This window comes from Thunnus thynnus, chromosome 9 (assembly GCF_963924715.1).
Source record: "Thunnus thynnus chromosome 9, fThuThy2.1, whole genome shotgun sequence".
Lineage (NCBI taxonomy): Eukaryota > Metazoa > Chordata > Actinopteri > Scombriformes > Scombridae > Thunnus > Thunnus thynnus.
In genome coordinates, this window is record NC_089525.1 from 15,866,280 (window position 1) to 15,892,933 (window position 26,654).

Genomic DNA, 26,654 nt, shown 5'->3' on the forward strand with positions numbered 1-26,654 from the left:
TTTATTGTTTTGTTACAAACTTGATTAAATTGTTAGTTTATATAAATGTTTCCATTAAATGTTCCCCGAAAAGTTTCAAGAAGTTTACATATGATTATATGAATTATATCTCACAAGCTTACAAGAACAATTGGTTACTCTTCAGCTCATAGTACAAGATTAAAAATGAGATGCTTTAGCTCATGTGTTAAAGAAAGAAGACTAGAATATGTACACACTACTTTTTTGCTCAGTCTCTCCAGAGCACTTAAATGTTTTTACTCCTAGGATGTTCCCTCTCACTAACTCTCCCCTCCGTCCCATTTCCACTTCCTCTTCCAACTTCTTCCGCTTTAAGTCTGCCCTCCACAGTCACTCATCTAGTTCTTCAACTGGTGCATTTGGCAGATCTGCCTGTAGGGCAGCTCTGAGATTCGCCCAGAACAGCCTGTGCTTGGCCCTGTCTTGAGGCCACTCCAAGTAGGTGTACCTCTCCATCATGGACTTCAGCTGGTAGTATTTGGATGGAATGAGGTATTGAGGCAGAGGTTCAAGCAGTACCAACACAATGCTGTCTGAGCCACGGGCGAGGTGTTGGTGGCTGGCAAAGTACAGCTCATAATGGCACCACTCACTCTTGACAAAGTGAGCAGAGAGCACAAATACAGATCGACGGCTTTTCTCCACACAGCTGATGATGTTCTCAATAATTGTCTTTCCCGGTACAAAGTTCTTTTCATGATGGCAGATGCGTAGCCCTCCTGCAGGGCCTTGAAGGTTGGGAAGGAGGGAATTTTGAACCCAGTCGGCATCACGCTGGCTGTAAGACACGAAAGCGTGAAACTCAACACCCACCAGATCTTCAGGTCGAGCTTGCCTTCTAGCACGATGTCTGGTCCACCGCCAGATCATTCTCATGTACCATGGAACATCCCAACGGTTGCACAAGGTCATAACTACAATGATCACTAACACTGCTGGGCACAAAATGGTGGCAGCTAGAAGGCCAACATTGCAGGTGACCTCTGGGATCAGGACGTATTTTAAGGTGGCGTCTCTAACAGCCTCTGGGTAGCTGCAGTAATAGTCATGTGGCCAGTTCAGCAGTTCAACTCCTGTGTTACTTTTCTTCTTTTCAGACGTGATACCTAGACTTCTGAAATACCTTAGAGCGCAGGTGCAGGTGAAGGGATTGTAACTGACATCCAGGACTTTCAGTTTGGGGCAGCTTTCCAGCTTGCTTACAGTTGGGGCGTGGAGGGAATTTGACTTGAGTAAAAGCAGACTGAGTATGGGAAAACCATTACATACTGGCAGGTCCCGCAGCCTATTAGCATTTAGGTTCAGAGACAAAAGTTTGTCCAGTTTGAAGATGGATGATGGCACCACAGAAACCTGGTTGTTTTGGAGGTCCAGGTTCTCTGTTCCTTTTGGTAGACATTTAAAAACAGAGTCTGTCAGACCATTAGAGGACAGAGTCATATTGGTGATGTTTGACGGCCATACACATTCTGACAGACCGTCATAAACCAATGAGTTGAGGCTAAGGTCCAGATATTGCAGAGACGACATGTATTGTACACGTTTGCTCAGCAACTGAAGGCTCTTGAGATTGTTGGCTACTAGAATCAGTTTCCTCAAGTTGCCCAGATTCTTACATTCAAGAGTTTCTGGACTTATCGCACTGGAGAAGATGGTGTCCGACATAGCGCAATAGGAAAAGTTCAGCTGGAGGATAGGACTCTGTGTGTTTGGGCATGTCATGTGTATGATGGCTGTCTCCACAATTGCCAAACTCTCCACTGGCATGTTGATAAAGAAGTTGTACACAGCCTTCTGTGAAAAGAAGAAAGACATCACCACAGCCCGTCTGGCTGTGAAAGATTTCATTTTCGATGTTTCGGTCACATTAGAGTCTTCACGAGGCAAATTCTTCATAGCCACATCAGAGGCAGTCAGATGGGTAATATTGGTACTCATAACCACGTTCACATAGTGAGTTAAGTCTAGCCAATTGATCACTATGTTGGTAAGGTAAAGATGAGATGTATGGATTTTTTTTCTCTCACTCAACTGTGTAGCAAGGTCCTTGTATCCACCTGTCAAATTCATCAACTCCACCTCATCAAAGAGTGACAGTGCATCAGCAACCAAATAGTGGTTTATTTGATTATCAATGAAGGCTATCTGCAGCTTTTGAGCATAACCGTCCTTCAGACTGCCTTCTTCATAAACAAGTTCATCTTCCAGGAAGAGGGACAGTGTATCTAGTTTCACTTTAGCAATATTTTTTAAATCACCCACACTGATGTTTTCTGCTCCAAGTGCCAATCTCTCCAGTTTGACCAGGGAACTAAACTCACTCCCCAGTGTCATTGTGAGGAATTTGTTGCGGGCCAGGTTTAGTCCACGAAGGTTCCCTGTATGGAGCAGGTACAGCTGACTCGAGAGGTTCTTCAGCTTGTTGTGAGACAGGTCTAGCTCCTCCAGGAGTGGCGTGTCCAGGAATGTCTCAGGATTGATCTCTTCCAAACTATTCCATGACATGTTGAGGAACCTCAGGAGAGTGATGTCTTTAAAGTCTCCTTTGTTAAGCTGTCGTATGTGGTTGCGTGAGAGATCTAAAAACTCAACCGTCTGCGGCAGGTCCGTTGGGACAGAGGAGAGGTTTCTGGATGAGCGGTCTACGATGATATTGATGGATGAAGCGCTCTGCTGAACTCCCACCAACATGGCCGCCACCCATATGGCAGCAGTCACAGGCTTCATTTTCCGTCTGGATAAAAGTAAAGAAATCAATATCTATGTTATCATTGATAGCGGTACTGAGACTATATGTATGTAATTTAATTGTTTTGGGGTTTTTTTTTCTTATTTGACTTGTGGGGTCTCCTGCTTAGTCATGACAGTGAGAATAAATTGCCTCTTAACATTAATCGGGTTAGGATTGCTCATGCATCCACACATCACACAGTGACTTTAAATATGAATAATATTTCCTTTAAATCCATAGTCACAGACATTTTAAACATTGAACCAAGCAAATGCATTTGTTTTTAAATCGTAGTTTCAACCATAATATTTAGAAAGCTTTGTTTTATGCTTTTTTTTTCTCTGCTTCCTCCTGTGTATGTTGTGTTATCTAAACATTCTGCTATGTCGGTAACATCTCAATCTAAAGAGACTATAGAAGCTAAATAAAATCATAAACAAGTGTAAAATGTAATAAAACTTGTGCAAAATAAGGTTATATCTAAACAAAACAAAATATAACCAATACACAGCACATACACACAAAAAACGTGCACTAACCTTGGTGTCAGATGAATTTTCCGGTTGAATCACTTTACTTGATATATTGTTGTTGATTTAGTTAGTTGGTAGGCTGCAGTCCATCATATTTTAATAGCTTTTAGTTGTACAGTCTCATTAGCAGCTGAAGTTGTCTACGCTCTGTAAATCCATGAAAAAGTTTTTAAAAATCCAGATTATTAAGAGAGTCGGAAGTGGTTTTCTTTGGTTTCTCAAATGCAGACTCCAGTGATTTTACAGTAAATAATGCTGAGAGGAAACAGAAGGCAAATCTCAGACTGTTTATTGTATGCACATCCTCTTTTCACTTCCCTTTAATGAACTGTGCAGAGCTTGTTACTAACGGAAACTGTTGATTATGCCTTATGATTAGGTACTTGTTGCATAATTTTATACCAGTATGAAGGCACATTAAAAATATTTTAGTCTATTTTAAATTAAGTTTTCCAATCTTAAATGAACAAATTAACAACCATAGGGTTATTTTTATACTGTGTTTAAAAGATGTCCATCTTCTGTTCAAAAGGACAATTTGTTTCATCTACTCAAAGAAACAGGCAACAGATGTATTCATATCAGTGCTTATAAACCTATGATCTAATAACTATGTAATGTCTGTAATATGTCTGACTGTTGTAAGGTTGCTTTGAGTTTCCTGAATGACAGTCGACATGCAGTTCAGTGTTTTGGAGTTGTCGTTTCTGTAGTATCACAGTGTCCACATTGAGGTCAGTCTGGGTGGTGGATGACCATTTCCCATCTCAAATTACTGTATCCTGGGCAACAATGCTGTTTACTCTAGACAGCTATACACACTGCCTTAATGAAGGAGGATGACAAAGGGGCTTTTTGATGGGCTCTGGCCTTTTTATCATGATAGGAAGGCTTAATCAAAGACAACCGTGTGTTCAGAGAAATGGACAGTCACACACACACCTCCCAGCAATGTTTTTAGTCTAGCAGCACTGTTGTTTTCTTGAGTCAGTGACAGGAAAGTGGAGCTAAATTGAATAAGATCATATGAGCTGGTGTCATTGTTCTCGCCTCTCATGGTTTGATCAAATTTTGGGAGAGCCCTGCGGACGTGCTCAGCACCTTCTGACGATAAGATGACAGAGAACAGCATCATGCTGCAAAAACCGTGTTGTCCATCCTGTCAATAAATGTGCCGGATATATGTTGAACATGTGAATTCATATAGGACAAATGGAATGAATTAGTTTAAATGTAAAACTCTTTTTCTTTTTAACACATCCACTTCAGGTGGAAAAGATTTAATGAAAATCTTTGTGTGGTGTGTGTTGGAAACAGATAGACAGAAATGTGAACTACGTCTTAGTCATGGAACGTAAGATCAGAGTACAGGCTAATAATTGACATGAGAACCTTCTTTACAGCAATCAACAGCATGTTTAGTGCACTGTGTGAGCGTGTGTGTCTTCACAGGAATCACTAAGTCATAGTAAGTGTTGGTTCTCTCTCTTAAAAGGTTTTTTTTTGGTGACACAAGAGGAGGAGGAGGAAGTGTTTTTGGAATAGGTAAAAACTTCTCAGAGGTATATAATACAAGAGTGCGCAGATATGAGTCAACCTTTGTATGTGTGAACATTATGTGGTAGGGAGGGGCTGAGTGGGAACACAGTGCACCGAAGGAAAGAAAGAGAAATCTGACCAGGTTACCTCAGATGGACATCAGATGGATACTGCAGCACCACACAGCTTCAAATGTTCCTCTCTCCTGGCTGTGATACTTTCCCCTCTATCCTCCTGCACCATGGATCTCTTGTTCCTCACAAGAGTTATGATATTTCGCAGAGCATTTGCTCCGTCTGAGGCCACCTGCTCCCTTGAAGTGGATTTTTGAAACAAGGTAAACTCCTTCAGCATGCTGAACCATCCTCTTCCTACACTTCAGTGCCTTTTACTTTCCCTTCTGTTGTTGGCATGTGGTTGGAACAAGGCTGCCGGCTCGCTTGGGGAGGGCAGGAAGATTTGGCAGCAGCCCAAGCCAGAACCCATCATCCAAGACCAGTCTTTTCTTCATGACACCTTCCCCTCAGGATTCCTTTGGGGCTCGGGGACGTCTGCCTTTCAGACAGAGGGATCCTGGGACCAGGGCGGGAAGGGCGCCTCCATCTGGGACCATTTCACCCACTCCTCCGTTGGTTATTTGACAACTGAGACTGCCAATGTGGCTAGTGACAGCTACATTCACTGGGAAGAAGATGTGAAGGCACTTGAGTATTTGGGTGTAAGATCATACTCCTTTTCTCTCTCCTGGCCTAGACTCTTTCCTGATGGTAATGCCAGGGGTCAGCCCAATACAGCTGTTGTGGAGCACTACAGCCGTCTCATAGGGAGGCTTCTAGAAAAGAAAATCAAGCCCATTGTCACTCTCTACCACTGGGACCTGCCACAGGTCCTGCAGGAGCGATATGGAGGCTGGAAAAATGACACACTTGTTGGATTGTTTGAGGACTATGCTGCTTTTTGTTTCCGTACATTTGGGAACCGTGTTAAGTACTGGCTTACTATGCACAACCCATACCTCGTGGCTGCACAGGGGTATGGAACAGGTGTGCATGCCCCTGGTGAAACAGGGGGACCCGCTGGCTCGCTCATTGTGGCCCACAATCTGATCAAGGTAAGTTAAACAGAGTCAAGTGATTGGGAGTCTGTTATTGATACTCTGTTATCACAATGTACTTTATCTGTGTGGGCTGTAAACTAAAGTCACAAGACAGTGAAGTAAACACAGACTGCACCAGTGCACTGATATTTTGTTGTAATCGAATTAAATCAATAAAGGCTATGAGTTTCCATTTATTGTAAAACAGTAACTCTATAACTGGTTCAGCCTTAATACTCATTCTTTAAATGTAATCTCTTCAAAGATCAGTCAATCATATTTTATTTTGACAGGCATATGCTCAGTAAACAGGACACTAAAAAGAGACACTGAGGTCAAAGTCCACCACATCAGCACTTTTGTGCTGGAGAGAAACATTGTGTGACAGGAAGTCATGGAGATATACCTCATTAGTAATCACTTATGTTTATGCATCTGAGCTTTGCACAGATGGTGTGTGTACAGCTAACATCAAGCAGATAGAATGAGTGAATGGTAATAGATTGTGTACACGATTACTGTATTACTTCTGCTAGGGAGGTTAAGTCTTTGGTCTCATGTGTTTGTTTATCTGTTAAAGCAGTATATCTCAAAAACTTGCTTAGAAATGTGAATGACAGTTTGTGTTTCTCATCAACTTCCCCACTTAATAACACTTGATGCTGAGCGGGATCCAGATATTCATTCAACATTTTTAGTATTAAAATAACAATTTAGAAGATTGTGTAGACATGGCAGGGTTTTGCAGTCTGTGAGTGCTTTTGCAATGCTTTAAAAGCATGACAGGCTCTTTTCACAGCAGACATTTTGACTTGTCATGGTAGGAAAAGCACAGGTGTATCTAATAACATTAATGATGGCTTTGTTCTATTGTCTTTGTCCCAGTAAGCCATGAAAGTGAGCCAGCATGCACAATATCAGGACCCTAAACACCTGTGCTTTTGCTACTTTGACATATCAAAATGTCCTCTGCAAAAAAAGGCCTATTATACTGTTGTGATTATGTTGTAGACATTTGTATAGGGCGTCATAATTATGTGTCTGCTGTGATTTCCAGGCACATGCCAAAGCATGGCACACCTATAACTCCAACTTCCGCCCTGCTCAGAAGGGTAAGGTTTCCATTGTTTTGGGTTCCCACTGGGTTGAGCCTCAAAAAGGCCAAGATACAGCTGCCAGTGTTGAGCTTTGCCAGCAGTCGACAGAGGCTGTGCTTGGCTGGTTCGCCAATCCAATCTTCGGTAATGGGGACTACCCAGTCTCTTTAAAAATCAAGCATGGGTCCCTCTTGCCTGCATTCTCCCCTGAGGAGAAGCTCTGGGTGCAGAAAACAGCTGACTTCTTTGCTTTGTCGTTCGGGCCAAACAACCTCCGTCTGGGCCGAAACCTGGTCAGCTATGGGCAGTCAGTGACCCCAGACCTGAGGCGTATCCTGGGCTGGATAAAGCTGGAGTATGGGGACCCAAGGGTGCTGGTGGCTGAGGGAGGCTGGTACTCTGAAGCTAGTGTGGGAAGGGAAGACACAATAGCCATTTACCTGATGAAGAAGTTTATCAACCAGGTACTACAAGGTAAGAGGAGAAGTGGAAGGAGTGAACAAATATGATTTTTACAATATAATAATCGTCAAATAAATATAGTAAATAAGGATGTTCAACTTTCTTACTTTTTCTGTTACAGCTATCAGGTTTGATGGTGTGCAGGTGTTTGGCTACTCTGCCTGGTCATTGGTTGATGGATTTGAGTGGAATTATGGCTACACTATTAGGCGAGGCCTTTTCTACATTGACTTCAGTCAACCTAACCGAACCCGGACCCCCAAGACCACTGCTCAGTACTACAGGCATGTCATTGCTAACAATGGTTTCCCAAGAGATGAAACCTCCGGAGAGCTCCAAGGTCACTTCCCCTGTGAGTTTCACTGGGGCATTTCTGACTCCACCTTGCAGGTAAGAACAGGGCCCTAAGAAGACAAAAGAGTGGTTTTATTTAATCCGTTATAGAATAACACCATCAGCACACATCAAATGATTTCTCCTCTTTTTGTGTTATTGTAGGTCCACTTCTACCCCTTTTCCCCACAGTTTACTGATCCCCATTTGTACACCTGGAACCTGACAGGAGATGGATCGTTGCGTCCAGTCCCAGGGGTGAAGCTCAACACCAGACAAGCCCAGTGCACTGACTATTTGGCCATCCATGGTCACCTTCGCCTGTTTGCATCCACTGGGGCATCTCACTACCGCTTCGCCCTAAACTGGTCTCTGATTTTACCCCAGGGAGACCGCTCTAATGTGAACACTGAGGCTCTGAGGTAGAAATGTTCACCATTTCAGTCTTCCCAAATTCAACTCAGTTTGATTTTCTTCAATTCAGTACAATTCAATTCAAATCCACAACATAATCAGATTCACACTATAGATTATGGCAAGATTCAGGTAAATTTAAACATGATAAGCGCTGTCTTTCTGTCTCATGCACTCTTATACACATATTAACTCCTTCTTCTACCGTTTCACATTGTTATTACATTTAAAAGGTACTACCAATGTGTCCTGAGTGAGCTCAGGAAGCTGGACCTGGAGGCTGTCGTTATTCTCTACTACCCAACACACAGAGCTCCACATCTGGGCTTGCCTGGCCCCCTGCAAGCCTCTGGCGGTTGGCTCAACTACAGCACAGTGGACGCCTTTCAGGAGTATGCAGCGCTATGCTACCGGGAGCTGGGCTCCGGGGTTCGATACTGGATCACGGTCAATGAGCCAAACAGACTAGTAGATGTTTATTCCAGCGGGAAAGAGAAGCATCAGGCTGCTCATAACCTTCTTCTGGCTCATGCAAAAGCATGGAGGCTATATGAGCGGGAGTACTCTAGTCAACAGGGAGCAATGGTATCACTTGCACTACATGCCGACTGGGCCGAACCTGCCAACCCTTTCCTGGAGTCACATGCAGCAGCAGCACAAAGGTTCCTTCTGTTTGAACTTGGTCGCTTCCTGGACCCATTGCTGGGGCCTAGATATGAGGAGAAGAGCAAAGGGGACTACCCACAAGAAATGAAGGCATACCTAGAAGAGAGAGCTCAAGTAATGGGCCTCACTGGATACCCTCTACCTAATTTTACTGAGACTGAAAGGGAGGAGCTCAGAGGTGCATTGAGTTTCATAGCATTGAACCATTTTACCACTCGTTTGGTCTCTCCACTTCCCCACACGCAGTCCAATTTTCAGCAGAGACAACTCCCCGATCATGACTGTATGACCCTTTTTGATCCCACCTGGCCTTCCTCCAGTATGGGGCAGGCTCTTGTCCCCTGGGGATTGCGGAAGATCCTGAATTGGGTGACTGAGAGATATGGAGGGTCTCTCCCTCTCATCATCACAGCCAGTGGGGTTGATGACCAGGCTCTTGTGGAGGACAAACTGAGGCAACACTATCTAAGGAGTTATCTGCAGGAGGCCCTCAAAGGTGGGCTCTAAAAGCAATACAGGTTTTATGACCATATTGCCTCCTACTATAAAACCCAGATGTAATGAGAAACCATGAAGATCATAAAAAGAGAGAGGAGTCCAGAGAAAAACAGTGGCGCAATAATTGTTGATCAGTGTTGTGTTCATACTTTGCCCTTTATGGCTGTCAGCTCCCTTGTATTTGCATATGCAAATATGTTGTTTCCTAACACACACATGTATATGTATCCTTAATGTTTGTGTGTCAATGTTTGCAAAAAGGCTGTTTCTAAAGGCAGTATCGTATAGCCAGGTCATTCATATTGTTGGACGTGAGTAAAAAGAGAATTTCTGAACAATTATTTTTCTCTTAACTTTTTCTTTGTCTCCAGCTCATCATTTAGATGGCATCAACCTGCAGGGCTTCTACGTGTGGAAGCTGCAAGATCACCATGCCGCCCAGTTTGGCCTCTTCACCTCAACCCACCACCAATCCAAAGCGAAAGCCTCCCTCGCTGTCTACAGAGAAATCATCACTCATGGCGGTTTCCCTGAGGACAACACCACGCAGACCTGCAGGCTGAGTGAGTTCCAGCAGCCTTGCTCTGCCTGTGCATGGATGTTCAAGAACAAAGCCATGCTGGTGTTTGGAGGCTGCCTCCTAATAACAGCCGTCATGCTGGCTGCACTTGTCGTCTTCGTCATCATCACCAGAAACCAAAGAAGAGGCAGAGGGAGGGGGGTGAGCAGGAGGAGAAGAAGGGAAGGAGTATCAGTGTGTTCATGTCCACCTGTTGTTAAGAGCTAACTGTGGGAGAGGGTCAGACAGCAGAGCCGCTCATCAAAGGAGAAGAGCCACGATTTCTAATTATGTGTGGTTCATTAATGCTTGTGTCTGCTCTGTTGTGATAAATGTATAATTGGTTTACCCACAATCACTGTCAAGAGAAATGTCTTAGTCTACTGTGATAACAGGTTATTTAGATGAGGGTGATCATTTAAGGGAACTGCAAATGCTACTTTGTTGATATGTTCTACAGTTGGATTGCAATGAAAGGGCAACAGATTTACTGAATGCCAAAGACTCTTACATACGGTGCATTTTTACAAAAGTTGATAATTGATCATGTGAGCTCTATGGTTTCCAATGAAGGAGAAGAAATATTTAACCTAAATGTTGAACCTTTCAGCTTTATCATAGAGAAAATATGTCGATATCATTATTCTAGTATTGTAATAAATCCAGTCAGCGATGATAATGTTGTGTCAAAAATGTGATGTTGATATTTTAGAATTTCATAGTATGATATGTTTAGATTAGATTTAATTGTGGATTGCACTGTTTTTGAGGGAGGTTTTTTTTTTTTTTTTTTTTTTTTAATTTCAATATATTGGTATCTACTTTATTGAAATTCTCTTAGGAGAACTGTGATGTTTCATGGGGCAATGATGCCCCCTAGTGTCATTAATGCTGCTGTGATGAAACACAATGTGAACTGCAGGTCTGTCTTTTGTTAAAAAATTGGAAGACTATCAAAAAGTACTGCAGATGCTCATGCGTGTCTATTAATGAAACATCATGGCTACAGACGTTTAGATTTATGTTTGTGATGGTTCACTACTGAGACAACTTTGCATTACTTTGGAGCACAGATAACCATGTGGTACATCTGGATGACTGTATCTCCAATACTTTGAATCCCTATATCTAAACTTGTCTTCTGAAGTTGTACGTGCTTCTCTGAGGATTTTCTGGTCACTTGAGAGTAAAGAATTTTCCTTTAATTTAACGTGATCAAAAGCACACACCCGTGACTTCCATCTTTGATTTTTATTGACGTGTAAATGAGTGACAGACACACTGGTTTAACATGTATGTATGCTGGTGAACTTACTTAATGGAGCAATGGGAAGAAACTGTATGTTCACAAGACTGCATTTGATGCATACTTTAGACATTAAAAATGTTATATAGATCAGTGTTGTCTAACTTTTTAGACTAAATGTAGTTGATCACAAAGTAAATGTATTTGCTTGTTAGTGTGTGAAACCATGTTTACTATTTATGGAGTGTTTGCTTGAATGTGTAAACTAAAATTACAATTAAAAGGGAAACATTGACCTTGTTTTGTTTTTTTAATATACTACATGTATGGAAATATCAATTAATGTAAACCTCCACACCTCGCAGAGTTTTAATAATAAAAAAATAATAACAATAATAATAATAAAATTATTCATCATGCACGGATCAACCAATGACAGGAGGCGTTCAGGATGGCAATACAGGTCACGTGACCCCCTCTCCTCCAGACTGCATGCAGTTTGGTATTAAAATGTTTTCGGTACCACCATCCATTCTGTTGTTATACATTGGAGATGATAGTTACATATTGAGCTGTTTTGACGAGTCATAACATAACATTGGTAACCGGAACTGACGGCACTCAAGGTGAACAACGTTTGTAGCTGTTATTTTTGAGGTTGTATCCCCCCAAAAAGGAGCAGAGTTTACTGCAGGCAGGAGAAGCTAGCTAACGTTTAGTCAGGTCGGACGGACGGACGGCGGCGAGGCCCCAACCGGACGGGAACACGGGGGAAAACCATGGCCAACATCGCAGTTCAGAGGATAAAACGGGAATTCAAGGAGGTGCTCAAAAGTGAAGAGGTTTGTTTGTCATGTTTGCCACTTCGCGTTACTGCTTTTCTGTTTTTCTTTTGACTATGAGGCTGAATGTGAGTGACGCGTCGCTGGCTCAGCTGTCAGTTTGCTAATCGCCGAGCTGCTGCTAGCTTTAGCTAACTGGCAGTGCATCCGGCTTCACAAATAGATATTAATGTGCCTCCGTGGCGAGGTTAGAGCCCAGAAAGTCACTGGTGAGAGAAGCATTACTTGAGTTAAATGAGTCTTAAGTTGATATTGCTAACGTAACCGGCTGGGCTTACCATGCCTTCTGTGGTAACTAAGCTAGCTTAGTTAGCTATCAAAGATAGTTTGGTGTCGGTTTACTCTCATGTGTGCTCCACATAGACTCGTCTCAACTCACGTTAGAGAGCCATCATGTGTAGATCCATAAGACGTGTGCAACAAGTTGAGGTCAACTTTGGCTAATGCTGCGGGGGGTGGGTGTCAACTTATGCTGCATAGGCAGGTTTGAGTTTGACAGCAAGCGAGATTAACACTTTGCGGTCTGCCTGTCTGCTAAAGTTAACATGCTTCTTTGCCTTTTTTTCATCCTTTCAGACGAGCAAAAACCAGATAAAAGTGGATCTGGTGGATGAGAACTTCACAGAACTTAAAGGGGAGATAGCAGGGCCACCTGACACACCGTATGAAGGTGAGGGGCTCCTGGAGACTCTCTGCTGTCTGCTAACCTCAATGCATGGTTGCACAATTTCGTTATGTGATATTAGGTGCACAAGGCCTCACCAACTAACTATTTCAAGAGGGTTTCAACCCTCATTAATGCAAATTAAATTATTTTGCATCTAAACAATAACATACTGCCTGACTCTGTTGATGGATGCTTTAAATATTTGTTATCATTCTTGAATAATTGTGATTCCGCTTCATTTCTTTCCAGGGGGTAGATATCAACTAGAAATTAAAATTCCAGAGACATATCCTTTCAATCCACCCAAGGTATGCATTCATTAGTATTATTTGTTACAGATAACAAGTCCTACTGGACACTGGTGTTAGAAATTCTGTGTTTCTGTGTTAATCCACAGTTTTCTTTGTCTCTTTTTCTTTCTATCGCTCAGGTGCGGTTTATCACAAAGATCTGGCATCCCAACATCAGCTCAGTCACAGGTGCAATATGTCTGGACATTCTCAAAGACCAGTGGTGAGTGAATGTGTGCCAGCATTCCCAGCATTCTTTATCCTTCATACATCCATCATGAAATACTTCTCCTGTTGTGTAAGACCCTTTTTCCCCTACCGAAGCCTTTGGCAGTCCTACGTTTTCGACCTGATGCCCAGCCCTGTTAACTCTTAGAAAACAATACAATCCTCTCACTAATAGTTTTAACTCTTACAACACAGAAAATGACTCCAGTATGTGTTGTTTTGTACTCCTACTTATTATAGAGTCCATAAGTCCATAAGGAAAGTCAACCCTCATATTTGATCTGCACTAAACATTGACCTCTACGTCCTTTCAGGGCAGCAGCTATGACACTGAGGACGGTCCTCCTGTCATTACAAGCTTTATTGGCAGCTGCAGAACCAGATGACCCACAGGACGCAGTGGTAGCCAATCAGGTGAGTGTGCATGTATATTTATTGTGAGTTTTTGTTGACCAATTTACTGTGAATATGTATTTCTAATGGGTGGAGCTGAGCAACATTTTAGTATTTTATTATTATTACTAGATGGCTTATAGGCTTTTTATTGTTCTAGTACAGTGGTGTGACTCATTTTCTTCTCATCTAAAAGCCTTTGATTACAGCTAGCTGGTAACATTTTCTCAACCAGGGTTACTCAACCTATTACGACAGCGTGATTGTGTTTTAAGATACAATGATGCTCATGACCTGGTGTGTCAGCGATCTGTCATGTCAAATCAGTTACAGTATGTTTGGGAAACTTTATTAGAAATATTATGATGATGACACAGTATGATCTATGTGGAGTTAAATGATTTCTTGCATCAGTCTTTTTAAAAATCTGAAAGATAATGAAGATTGATGTTTCAAAGGGAGTTAATTGCTTGCTCATCCAAAATCAAATCTGAAATAATACATTTCCAACCTTAGCTGTGAATATGAATATGGTTGTGTCTCTGGGACACCTAAGCTCTTTTAAAATATAGAGTTAGCCATTGAATCTATTGTCTTTTGCTATTTAAATATCATTTGAGAAGTGGGGCAGGTACTGCTGATTGATTATTGATGGTTATGGTTATAATATTGGTCCTGAATGCACCTCTGTCACTAATGAATTGTTGCATCGAGATGGATTTCTTGTTGAGATATTAATGTCAGATCCACCTGTGCAGGATCCTGGACTGTTACCTTAAATGCCCTTTTACATATAGACGCATTATGCTTTGTTTTGTCCTGTATGCAAGTTAATCATTACAGTTTAAGCAATAGTTAGTGCAATGTCAGTAATGTGAAAGTGTTGTGAAATATCATGTGTAGGCAGCAAGCTTTCCTGCTTGTTTTTTTGAGATTATCCTACTGAACACATTATAACGCCTACATCCAATCACTAATCCTGTGTAAAAGTGAGTAACAATGATGTACCCACATCATTATGAAATTCACACAGTGTGAAAAAAGGTTAGATAAGATTTTGCATAACTTTGTAGATACTCAGTGATCATGTTTTCAAACAGCTCGAGTGTTGAACAGCTGGTCAGAGATATAACATCGGTCAGACATCAAATAGTGAGTAGAAACCTGAGGCTATGGAGATGGATTGGAAGGTGTTACACCCAAAATTGTTTCATAGCTGCCCTGGAAAAAAAACCTCATGAACATTTGACATTAACAGTATCTGGTTATTGTAATTGTTGTACTGCTTAATGACCTTCTGAGATAAGGCATGTTCAGTTCAAAACTTGATACAAAGCTACAATTTGTTTGTTTCATTTACATACTAATTTAAATGCTAATAGTTGATGCTGGTGGAAAATCTACAACTGCATTACATTTTTAAAATGCCCACACAGCATGGACACAGAGAACTGGGCAGAAATGACTGCCTGGCAGACTGCAGATGTACCAGTTCCTCTGGCTCTGACCGTCTCTGCAGCCTCAAAATCTTGCAGATCATTATTTTATTGACAATCTGTTGTGGAGCCTCATATACAAAATAGTATAGATGGGTTGTAAGTGCACTACTCTTCTGCTCATAGTTGCTTGTGTTCTAGAGGATCTGCTGATCATTTTTGCCATGAATGTTAGTTAATGCATTAACAAATACTGTGCTTATATGTTCGATCCTGTATGTGTTTTTGTTTGATAGTTTTAAAATTTTGAATCACAGTGGATGTAATTCATATTTTCATACACTGATCAACATGAAATGCCAGTAAAAACAAATCTCTAAAACTTGATTTAAACTAAATAACAATATGAAATGTTTGAGTTGTTGACGGTGGTATGCTGAACCTCTTTTACACAAACTTTCATATTTGTTCATCTCACAGTACAAGCAGAACCCAGAGATGTTCAAACAGACAGCGAGGCTCTGGTCTCATGTCTATGCAGGCGCTCCCGTCTCCAGTCCGGAGTACACACGCAAAATAGACAAACTGTGTGCCATGGGCTTTGAAAAAGTAAGTATCTTTCAATTTTCTTCCGCCCCTGCTGTGCATTACACTGCTGAATTCAGCTGCAGAATAAAACTTGTTGTTTTTTTTCGTTTCCTCTACAGAATGCAGTAATAGTGGCGTTGTCGTCAAAATCCTGGGACGTGGAGACGGCGACAGAGCTACTGCTCAGTAACTGAATCTTGACACTCTTCATCTTCCTCTTGAGCCCTATCTCCCCTCCTCACACATACACACCCTCCTCCAAATTCCTGCTGTCTCAAGGCGTCTCTTCCCCTATCGCACCCTCTGTTTCACAGTGGACTCCTCACCTCCACACTCCCCCTTCGTCCACCCCCGCCCCCCCCCGTCGTCTCCCTTTTGTGTGGCATCTTATTCCCCCCCGTCCCTCCTCCCATTATCACCTCTGCTGTACCACACTCCAATCAGTCGCTCCGTGAGCTCCTATCACTGGTTTCTTTAAGATCATTCAACATTCCACTCAGTGCTACAATCAGAAGTCCAGCCACATCACACCACCCTCTTTTGAAGCAAAATGCCAGACTTAAGACCCCGCCCATGCCCGCTAGTCTCCCAGCTTTCTCTGGCTGTGTCCAAGAAGCGGCTGTCAGCGGCTTATCCTTGCCTATGCAGTGCATTTACTTTCATTTGTGGAAACCTTTGTAGGAGAGTGTTAAGCCATTCAAGGAGACTCTTTTGGACCTGGTCATGATTTTTACACACTTCGAGGCCTGTTTCCCACACAGGGAGTAAGCCGAGTCCTACACTAACCACATCTTTAAATTCGTATCACTATTGAAATTTTCTTCCGCTGCGTCCAAAATAATTACCTTCTCTCATTCACTAATCCTTCCATAATAAACTGTCTGTATAATGACTTGAACTTGAAATTTCAGACCTCTATGAATCGTTATCTTGTGCCATCGCTGGAATAATTTGAGGCGTTACAAGGTACATACGTTTTGTAAAAGTAAAGTAAACACCACCAGGCAGCAAACAGAGTTATTCAGACACAGGAAAGGAAAAGGCTTATTCCCTGTTCTTGAGACAGCGTTCACACAGAAGTCATACTCACATTCATGTCACAGTTTTCCCCCCTTCGCCTGTCTGACGAACCCAAAGCTCCCGCAGCAAACCCCAATTCCCACCACCACCACCCCCTCCACACACCTGTTATTGACACAGCTTACTTCGCCTGTCACTTTCACCACATTTTAAAAAAGATTTTTATTTGGTTTTTGGCCTCCTACAGGAATACATTTGGATTCTTGTTTTTAAACTGAGAGAAAACAAAACAAAAAAAAAAAACATGTTCAGCAGTAACACAACCTCTCACAAGTCTGGAAGGAAACAGTACAAAACAAGTGAAAACTATTGCATTATCTAAACAACGCCAACAGATAAATATGTCAAATGATTCATCTGTAAATAAAGATATTAAAGTCTGTGTAAATTAATCCATATTCTGTCCCTTTTGTGTATTGCCTCTCAGAGACGTGTCTTCGCTGTGCCGCATGATATTTATTGACTGGAATAATTTTCCTGCAAGGAAGAAATCTTATAGGATTATAACTCAGTCACAATATTAATACATTGAGGAAGTGTTTCTGTATGCTGTTGTGTAGCATCCAACACTTCTTTATTAGTTTGTTTGGCTGTGCATGCATTTGAATAAAAACTAGGGTGAGGCTCTAAATTTACACGACCAACAGAAATTTAACCTACAGGGAATAACATTGCCAGTGAAAATAGAGCAAGCAAGCCAATTTAGATGAAGAATGTGGATGCAGAACTGGAGAATGGATTATGCATATTAGAATTTGCCTACAGTGGTACTTTGGACTTGTACAGTAGTGTTGCAGTGCTGTTGCGTTAGATGCCTGGTTGAACAAGCACTTTTTTTGGGTATATTTAGAGCCTGAACAAGGAAATGATGCAGGCATGTATCTTGATGTACAGATCACCTTGTGTTAAGTGAGGCAAACTGATTCGAGCATGATAACAGATGGCCTGATTGGTAGCATGTTGTGCCACGGTGAACCTCTCCAAGAAACACTGGCAACAATCTGAATGCTGCGTTTCAACCTACATAGTTGTACCAAACAGGAAAAAAGCACATCTAATCAACAGCAAGTATGTAGTGTATGTCCAGCATCTGTGACAATAGTATAGTGGATTTGTCTGCACAGCTGCACACTAAAACAGCCTTGTCTTTTGGGAATCCTAAAAGACAAAACTTAATTTTGTATTCCTTCACTTTTACTATATTTACAATCTGGAACTCAAAGCATCCCAGAACAGTGGAGGACTGTACTACACAAGGCTGGATACAAGCTTCCTGCCTCCCTCAATGGCAGTTAGATAATGAATCTCTTTGCTATTATAATTCAAACATACAAAACCTTCAAAGTGTTGAAGGTTGCATGGGACTGACTTCACCATGGCATATCTCCTTAACTTCTTTGTTCCAGTCGTGTTGGACTGAGTAGAAAATAAAGACGACTCCCACAGTATTACTATTGGGAATCACAGTGTCTAACTCGCAACAGTAAGGTTGTAGTACCAGCATCTTTATCTTTTATTGGGCATAATTGTAAGATTCCTGTGGGGATAGCTTATCTAAATACACTTTCATCATTGCTTCCTCAGCACTCCTCTCTCACTGCAACTTGCTTTTGTTATTTTTTCAAACGGCTCTTTCATGAATCATAAAGGACCCCTGCCATGTGATGATTAAATGCTGAAAAAACATTTATTAAGATAGAGCATATGTCTGAAATTGGGGGCATAATGACTTTGTTATGAGAGATCTATGACTTTTTTTTTTTTTTTTACAAACGACTAACATTTACAATTGCAGCACAGCTGGAGGGCCTATAAATACTCACTGAAATAATGATTATTTATTGATAATGAATTGTTTATAACCACAGATGGCTTAATTTATATACAGAGGGGAAACTAGTTTGGGCACAAATTCAGTTAAACAAGTCAGACAGGTGGACAACATATGAAGAACATAATGCCACAACAACATCAGCGACAATAAAACACCAAAAAAAGACATTCCTAGAGAACATTAGTGTAGCTCAGGAGTCAGAGTAGCCACTAAATTAAGGAATATTATATTGATACAATTCATCAGTTCATGAATAAAAAGCCCATCATAAGGACCAATGAACTCTACAAAATGTCATAACAGAAATAATGAGGGAGTCACAACTATCTAGATCCAAAGTGGTTACATGCCAAATTTCTGATCAATACTCTGAAATCACCCAGGTATCTGCAAATATATTGATTTTGTGTTTAATAATAATATTTTTTTTTTAATTAAAGTGCTCTTCCAGTTCATATCTGGTGCCCCACATTGTGTCTTTATTTTAATTCCTGCTCTGACTGGCCTTTACTTTCTGTGGTGCATCAATATCTTGAACACAAAAGATAATTCACATTCAAATAAATAGTTTCTATATTAAATCGGCCACTTGATGGATTGGTTTAGATAATAATATTATTAAACTCCCGTCTTTTTCTCCTGCATACCTCCCTGGTATTGGCAGTAATTTGTGGGCAGACGACAGCAGCTCACCTGGCTGCAGGCGTTTGAATGGCAGGTGAATAACCCAGTGTGTGGTGAGGCAATGATTCGTGGGCATCCTGTTTCTCTCGGTCCCGCTGCTGCTATATGATAGCCGGAGTTTTATTCCGTGTCTCAGTCAGCAGACATGCTGCCTCCCCTGCCAAGCAGTAAGAGCTGTCCTGACCGCGACGACGACCACATGAAACGGTGTCCTGCTGTCTGCAGCTGAGTTCAACCGGGGTCGATTGGGCATCATGTAGGGCCCTCAGGGGATGAAACCCGGTACCGTAAGACTGATGCTTGCAGTTACTTTTTTAATTTCATCTTGGAGGTACTCAGAAATGTTCAAGATGATCCAAATAATCTGTCTGGCGATGCTGCTTCCCAACGGTAAGTTAGACGCTCCTGTTTGAGGAAAATGAAACGTCTGTACTGTCAGCTGAAAAGATTGGACTGTTTTAACTTTGTACACTATTTTCTTTTGGTTAAAGCAGAAAGATGCTAGGTTTATCAATGTTTAATGCATTACTGTGTGCGTAATTACGCAGTGCGCCTTGCAATTAAAGGTCAGTTACACGTTAAATTTTGCATGCGGCTTTCAAATCATTTAACTAGGCAAGCTGTAAGTAGAGAATATGCTTTGGCGAAAGTGAAGACTTTTTTAGATATATATTTTGATATACAAACCCATATTAAACAAAGTTTCCACTCACTTGTAGGGCTTTCTCGTATCTCCAATGGGTTTGGAAATGGTTCATACAATATTTCCTGATAATAAAAATATTCAGTTACTGTATAGCATTTATGGCCTAAAAAGAATTTTCTGAATGCCGTGATTTCTTATGGATTTCAGAAAATAATAATAAACGATCATCACAACATCAAAAGAAAATCTCATGAAGTTTCTCCTTAGTTATGAGCTTAATTGAAAGTCACAATTAGAACAATGTGAAGTAAAACACAGTTTAAACTGTGTGACTTCAGGCTCATAGGTGATTGTTCTGGAAAACAGAATAATCTCAGAATTGTTGGTACATCAAACTACATCGAAGAGCCCAACAGTTCTGTCTAAAACTTGAAAACGGCAGATGACCTCATCTTTCTTTCTCTCCGCAGTGGTTCACTCGGCTCAGGGTCATAATGCTCAGAAGCTGCTGAATGATTTGATGGAGAATTATTCCAGCGCACTGCGGCCTGTGGAAGACACAGACAGGGCGCTTAATGTCACTTTACAGATCACCCTCTCTCAGATCAAAGATATGGTGAGTACTACAGATCCTCAAGTCTATTTATATTTACAGTATAAAACGGTAAGATGTTTATTATAGAAATAAACCATATTTTCTTCCGAACAGACAGCAGGGATGTCCATAAGAAAAAAAACTTAGTTGAGTGAAAGTCATAGCACTTTTTTACAAATTGATTATTTAGATTAAATGAAGAATTTGTAAAAATCATCATGCACAAAAAATTTGTAAAATCAAGTACATCAAGACCAAGAGATATTAATGAATATTGTTTTGATGCCGTATATGTGACTATTTTCCAGTAATGACTAAGTGCCTCATTCCCCATTAAAGCACCATAAACTGCAGTCCTGCTGACAGTAATCCTGCCTTGTTGTAAACTCTTGTACTTTGTTCAAACAGAACCTGGATTTTGGCAAATACACAGCACTGTAGATCATAACCAACACTTCAGAACTAAAACATAAAGAGATGAGATGTTATGTTGAATTTTGGTTAAATTTGTCCTGGGTTTTCATCACTGCAGCAAACAGTAATCATTAGAGGATATTTGTAGGTGCTGAGGTGTATGAATGACAGGTAGATCTTTTAATGTACTGGACGGGCCTACTGTTACTCAGCTAGATCAGGTTGCCGTTCAGGTTCAGTGCTGTGTCAGAGCATAGCACTTGTATTGTGCACATGTGTTTGGGTTTGTGTGTGTTTGCAGAGAGAAAACAGCTGTCATACTGAATGAAATGTCTCTGTGGGATACCAGGTTGTCTGCTCATGTCAGTCTGTCATGTTTAGAAAGGAAAGCGTGAGAGCCAGACAACAAATAAGTGTGTGCGTCGGAGTGTCCTGTTACCCAAAGCGGTTATGCTTACTTCAGTTCAGTGCTTCAGTGAAGCTCTGGCAGCGATACCAAAACCGCCCCCACCCACCCTCATCAGTGAGCCACCCTGCTCATCCACCTGATATTGACAGACAGGTCTGGATTTCAGTGGTTGTGATCATCTGAGGTCTATCTTCCCACGTAATGCTCATAATTAATGAGTATCGCTCTATAAGCTGCTGTTAGCGTGTATCCATTGTGAGCAGGCATGTGTGCGTTTGTGTAAATGCATCTATAAATGTGTATGTGTGTGTGTGAAGGACGAGAGGAACCAGGTGCTGATCGCCTACCTGTGGATTAGGCAGACATGGCATGATGCTTACCTGAAGTGGAATAAAGAGGACTACGATGGACTGGAGGTAATCCACATCCCCAGCAGCCTAGTGTGGAGGCCCGACCTTGTCCTCTATAACAAGTACGCCCGTACGTCACACACACGCACGCACACAAACAAACACTATAATTTCCTGATCTTCCTTGTCATGTGAGAACACTGGATTTTTTTGGATTTGGGTAAACCCCCATTTTGGCATCTGATGAGAAAAATGTTAAAATTCTCCTCAAACCCATGTATTGTAGTAGGTTAAGAACACTGTGTTACTACAGTGTAAGCTGAGATTTATTCCAGAAAGAAGCAGGATTACACACACATACACACATGTTAATGTGTGTATATGTGTGGGAGTTAACCACTTCCACAGCCTTAACGATATTACTAGAGGGAGCTTCACTAATAATATCATTAGTTGTCAGATATAAATTATATTTTCATGATAAAAATCTGCTTAATTTATGTAACACTTTACAACTGCAAAGTTAGAAATTTCTTTAGTCAACAAAATTCAATTTGCATATGTAGTAAAATGTAAATTTATACACACACCTAAAAAAAAGTCTTGATTATGGCCACTGTAATACAGAGTTCATACAGTGTTACTGTGTATATATGTAGTGTATATGTTACACTATATAACATAGTGTAACATATACACTATGTTATATAGGTTTGTAATTTAGTATGGCATTTGTTTTGTTTATCACGTCATGAAACACGTAATATATATGTATGATATTGAGACAAATCTGTATTAAAGTGGCCATAATCATGTAACATACAATAAACAGACACAGTATGTGGATACAGTATACACTGAGTTATTAGTTTTTTAAGGATACCCATACAATGTAACACAATCCAGTACAACAGCCCTGTAAAAATATCATAGCTGTATAAAACAGTCTTTGAGACTGTAGTCTGACTATTATAAAGTTCATAAAAGTAATGGCTTTATTGCAGGACTGCTGTATTAGCTTGTATTTGATTGTTCAGGTATGTCTTATAAACTAGTACCTCAGTGTCAAAAGCATACAATATACAAGCAACACAAACAAGCAACTGAGTTTTGGATTTGAGTTTACAACCTACTGGTTCTCTGTTCACTTCTGTACCAGCAGAAGATGCTGTATAGCAGCTCACCACCATTTAAACAAATGGCTCATGTGACGAGAGCTTTCGTCAGTGTGACTCTACTTTCTCCTCTCCTCCAGGGCTGATGATGACTTCTCAGGGCCGATGGACACCAACGTGAAACTGCGCTACAATGGAGAGATTACCTGGGACGCTCCTGCCATCACCAAGAGCTCTTGCGTGGTGGACGTCTCTTACTTCCCCTTTGACAGCCAGGAATGTAACCTGACTTTTGGTTCCTGGACCTACAATGGAAACCAGGTACGGAGAAACACATGCACATGTGCGAGGGTAAACCAACTCAATTCAGTTTATCCAACCGTGAGGATGATCTGTGTCACCTAAATGTATCAGGCCAGTTAAATTAGTTTCATGACACATGACTCTGGTCTGGGTTGTGATACTATACCGTCTGTGTTAAATTAGGGGGGTAACTGAGACTGGTCAGCTTAAAAAGCAGATAGGACACACACACCATCGCCATCAAACTCATGGTATAGAGCTGCTCTCTCTGTGGTCACGCATGGTTTTATGTTGTTGCTGTTAAATTTGGTTTAAAGTCATTAGACAAAATGAAAAGTCTGCACACTGTGACTAACACTGAAAATGATATTTAATAATTATGGACATTTTTGGCTGAGTCTTTTCTCAGCATGCTAATTATTAGATTTAACAGTTGATAACAGTTAGGCTCAAATCATCTCTGTGTTAAATATTTTCTGCATAAGACAGTGTGCAGTTGTAAAGTTCGTAATACCCGTGCATGGCATTTAATAGAAAAGAAGAGAGTCAATTGTGAAACTTTACAGTCATGATAAAAGTCATTGCCATCAGCACTTATCAAAATAGGCTACTGCTGACAAATTCCACTCGACGCACTAAATATGGCTGAGTTAAACAGTTTTTGTCCTGGTTGTGTGCTTCCTCTACACCTACTCATCCCTGTCCCTAATTTCAGGTAGACATCATTATGGGCATGGACAGCGGTGACCTGTCAGACTTTGTGGAAAACGTAGAGTGGGAATGCCACGGGATGCCGGCCACCAAGAACGTCATCATGTACGGCTGTTGCTCTGACCCGTATCCAGACATCACCTACACTGTGCTGCTGCAGCGCCGCTCCCGCTTCTACATCTTCAACCTCCTCCTACCCTGCTTCCTCATCTCCTTCTTGGCTCCTCTCGGATTCTACCTGCCCGCAGACTCCGGGGAGAAGGTTTCACTGGGAGTGACGGTTCTTCTGGCTCTCACTGTGTTCCAGCTAATGGTGGCTGAGAGCATGCCCCCCTCAGAGAGTGTGCCGCTTATAGGTAAGAGTAGGTGTGTTTAGGGTGGTGTTAAATCCAGTATTTATGGAACTTTTATGTGATTGTAGCATTTCTAAAATAATTTTAGTGACATGCAATGCTGTCAGTGTGTCTTAGAGTCTTTAAACTACCAGTTCTGAGTTTGAGGGGCTAAACCATCACTCTGGTTCAAAGTTAACAAAAAACAAGTGTTGTCTTTCCTTTCTGTCTTTTCTGTTACACAGGGAAGTACTATATTGCCACTATGACCATGGTCACAGCCTCCACAGCCCTCACCATCTTCATCATGAACATCCATTTCTGTGGTGCAGAGGCCAAACCAGTTCCTCACTGGGCAAAAGTCCTTATCATTGACTACATGTCCAAGATTTTCTTTGTGTATGAGGTGGGTGAGAACTGTGCCACTGCCTCCTCTACCTCTTCCTCGTCTTCTCACTCCCCCCACGATGACATCCGTCACAAGCACCTCAACTCCCACGTTCAGGCGAATGGTAAGCCAGGGAGCCGAAGTAGCCGAAACGAGCGGCAGGGCCACAAGCACCCTAGGCCCCAGACCCCCAAACCGCAACATCATCCCAGAGTGAAAGCCCAGCACCACATCACCAGGGAGGAGAGGAGCCACCTCTCCAGCTTTGCACCTGGGAGGTACGAAGGCTCTAATGGGAAAATTCCTACAGGTGACTGCTGTAAAGAAGACCAGAAAGTCCCATGCTGCCCTGAAGACCAAAAGCTTCCCTGCTGCCCTGAAGATAAAAAGCCTCCAACCCAAAGCCCCACCGTAACCTTTGGCCCCTGTGTGTTCTGTAGCCACGGCAGCGGCATCCCTGGTGTGGACACCAAGCTGGTCCGCAATGTTGAATACATTGCAAACTGTTTCCGAGAGCAGAGGGCCACATGCGCCAAGGGGGCAGAATGGAAGAAGATTGCTAAAGTCATGGATAGATTCTTTATGTGGATCTTCTTCATCATGGTTTTCCTCATGAGCATCCTCATCATTGGCAAAGCACCATGAACAAGAAGAGATTTTTTTATATTTGACTTAGTAAACTATTTTTGGTCAAAGAAAAAAAAGTTGTATGTTCAGTGTTTTTGGACATGTACATACAAAACATGCTGTATTCTTTAACATTAACTAAACATTAAAACAGTTTCTTTATAATTTAGTGTTCTGTTGCTCACCACTCTGCATGCATTTTGGCTACTTTGCCTCCTATATAATCCTTAGCATCTCCACTGATAGCGTGTTGTAAATATACAGTTTATTGCCCTATCCCCATCAGCCTTGATATACAGCCTTGATGCACACCATCTGACCATTGAATACATGTGAGGGGATCTGCTGTCGAGTTAAAATATGACCAGTGGAGACTGCACATGTCTTATTCACTACTGTGAAATCAGATGCCCGGGGCTGAGCGAGAGAGAGAGAGAGAGAGACACCGTCAGTGCGCACTCAGGATCTGCAGAATCATTTTTCTGTTCAAAATCATCCAGTGTAGTTAATAGTTAATGAGCGAGCTTTGTTTGTAGCGAAGCCAGGGCAGCGAGGATGTAAGGTAATATGGTGCATCAATTATGCAACACAACGAACACACTCTGACGCCCCTATTCCTCCAAAAGCCCCATACTTTGAACTTGGGAAAGTCATGAGTTTGTGCGTTTATGTGTGCAGGTAGAGAGGAGAGAAATAAGGAACAAAAAAAGGGTGGAAAAAGAATAAACTTCTAACACTGCTGGAAAATAACAAGTTACATTAATTCATGTACAGTTTTGAGGTATCTTACTTAAGTATTAACATTTTTGTGCAACTTTAAACTTCTACTTCACTACATTAGAAGGAACTATTGTACTTTTTTACAAAACATATTGTGAGTTAATAAGATATGAAGATTTAGAGCCATAGATCAAGGTACGCAACTGTATATAAAGTAGATAAAAACTGCCACCAGGACAGATTACAACATTAAAGTACTGCTTATGTTAATGTGCAACACTTCCATGACCATTCATCATAATGAGTATTTTTATTTTTCATACTTTGTGCTACCTTCCATAGATTTTCTTTTTTTTTTTTTACATCTATTTTTGAATGGATTGACTTCTTGCAACTTTCATTTGATTAAGGGATCTAAATGCCACTTCCACCCTTTGCTTAGTGCTGATACACATCATGAGTGTATTTTCCTTCTTATTCCTCTTTCAAATTGACCCACTAGGTAGGGAATACAATATATAGACCTATAAAAGACCTGAAAGCACTCTCAATACCAAACAGAATCTCCTTCCATTTATTATTATTATTTTTTACCATAATACCTTAATCTTACAGTAGAGGGCGTTCCTTTCCCACATACCATCCTGATGGCGGCTGCCCCAAGGCTCTCTGTTTGAAGCTGCATGTGGCAACACAGAAGTGCACAAGAAATACGCCACATAATTATTCCCTCTGTCGTTTCATCATCTACAGTGATCCACTCACAAAATGTCACTACTGAGAGGAGATAAAAAGATTCATAGGCAA

General features: G+C 41.3%; 4 protein-coding genes across 8 annotated transcripts; 3 read left to right on the forward strand and 1 right to left on the reverse strand.

Moving 5' to 3' along the window:
• Positions 1–20: 20 nt before the first annotated feature.
• On the reverse strand, positions 21–3,709 carry tlr1 (toll-like receptor 1). Its single transcript, XM_067599159.1, has 2 exons — positions 3,292–3,709; positions 21–2,755 (listed from the first exon to the last, which is right to left on the reverse strand). The coding sequence occupies exon 2, from the start codon at positions 2,746–2,748 to the stop codon at positions 352–354; it is 2,397 nt and encodes a 798-aa protein (XP_067455260.1). The 5' UTR covers positions 2,749–2,755; positions 3,292–3,709; the 3' UTR covers positions 21–351.
• Positions 3,710–4,703: 994 nt separating this feature from the next.
• On the forward strand, positions 4,704–11,490 carry klb (klotho beta). The gene is made up of 6 exons (XM_067599165.1): positions 4,704–5,935; positions 6,978–7,491; positions 7,601–7,869; positions 7,978–8,234; positions 8,460–9,388; positions 9,762–11,490. Exons 1-6 carry the CDS (start codon positions 5,177–5,179, stop codon positions 10,175–10,177), a joined length of 3,144 nt encoding a protein of 1,047 aa, XP_067455266.1. The 5' UTR covers positions 4,704–5,176; the 3' UTR covers positions 10,178–11,490.
• Positions 11,491–11,673: 183 nt separating this feature from the next.
• ube2ka (ubiquitin-conjugating enzyme E2Ka (UBC1 homolog, yeast)) lies at positions 11,674–17,111 on the forward strand. The gene is made up of 7 exons (XM_067599171.1): positions 11,674–12,037; positions 12,614–12,707; positions 12,954–13,012; positions 13,135–13,217; positions 13,537–13,636; positions 15,532–15,660; positions 15,759–17,111. The coding sequence occupies exons 1-7, from the start codon at positions 11,975–11,977 to the stop codon at positions 15,831–15,833; spliced, it is 603 nt and encodes a 200-aa protein (XP_067455272.1). The 5' UTR covers positions 11,674–11,974; the 3' UTR covers positions 15,834–17,111.
• A 144-nt stretch (positions 17,112–17,255) lies between these two features.
• LOC137189376 (neuronal acetylcholine receptor subunit alpha-9-II) lies at positions 17,256–25,296 on the forward strand. Of its 5 annotated transcripts, none has more exons than XM_067599167.1 (6): positions 17,256–19,627; positions 20,354–21,454; positions 21,619–21,773; positions 22,907–23,087; positions 23,785–24,136; positions 24,358–25,296. In XM_067599167.1, exons 2-6 carry the CDS (start codon positions 21,266–21,268, stop codon positions 25,143–25,145), a joined length of 1,665 nt encoding a protein of 554 aa, XP_067455268.1. In that variant the 5' UTR covers positions 17,256–19,627; positions 20,354–21,265; the 3' UTR covers positions 25,146–25,296. The 5 variants fall into 5 exon arrangements, with proteins under 5 accessions (XP_067455268.1, XP_067455267.1, XP_067455269.1 ...); XM_067599166.1 differs by having other exon boundaries at positions 20,354–20,499; XM_067599168.1 differs by lacking the exon at positions 17,256–19,627 and having other exon boundaries at positions 20,421–20,499; positions 21,274–21,717.
• The last annotated feature ends 1,358 nt before the right edge of the window (positions 25,297–26,654 follow it).

Excerpts from the sequence above, each read along its gene's own strand:
- tlr1 (XM_067599159.1), bottom strand. The coding sequence starts at position 2,748 with ATGAAGCCTGTGACTGCTGCCATATGGGTGGCGGCCATGTTGGTGGGA.
- klb (XM_067599165.1), top strand. The coding sequence starts at position 5,177 with ATGCTGAACCATCCTCTTCCTACACTTCAGTGCCTTTTACTTTCCCTT. Across the intron at positions 7,492-7,600 it reads TATCAACCAGGTACTACAAG|CTATCAGGTTTGATGGTGTG; the intron begins GTAAGAGGAGAA and ends TTTCTGTTACAG. Across the intron at positions 9,389-9,761 it reads TCTGCAGGAGGCCCTCAAAG|CTCATCATTTAGATGGCATC; the intron begins GTGGGCTCTAAA and ends CTTTGTCTCCAG.
- ube2ka (XM_067599171.1), top strand. The coding sequence starts at position 11,975 with ATGGCCAACATCGCAGTTCAGAGGATAAAACGGGAATTCAAGGAGGTG. Across the intron at positions 13,637-15,531 it reads ACGCAGTGGTAGCCAATCAG|TACAAGCAGAACCCAGAGAT; the intron begins GTGAGTGTGCAT and ends TTCATCTCACAG. Across the intron at positions 15,661-15,758 it reads GTGCCATGGGCTTTGAAAAA|AATGCAGTAATAGTGGCGTT; the intron begins GTAAGTATCTTT and ends TTTCCTCTACAG.
- LOC137189376 (XM_067599166.1), top strand. The coding sequence starts at position 19,510 with ATGAAACCCGGTACCGTAAGACTGATGCTTGCAGTTACTTTTTTAATT. Across the intron at positions 20,500-21,618 it reads TCTCTCAGATCAAAGATATG|GACGAGAGGAACCAGGTGCT; the intron begins GTGAGTACTACA and ends GTGTGTGTGAAG. Across the intron at positions 24,137-24,357 it reads AGAGAGTGTGCCGCTTATAG|GGAAGTACTATATTGCCACT; the intron begins GTAAGAGTAGGT and ends TCTGTTACACAG.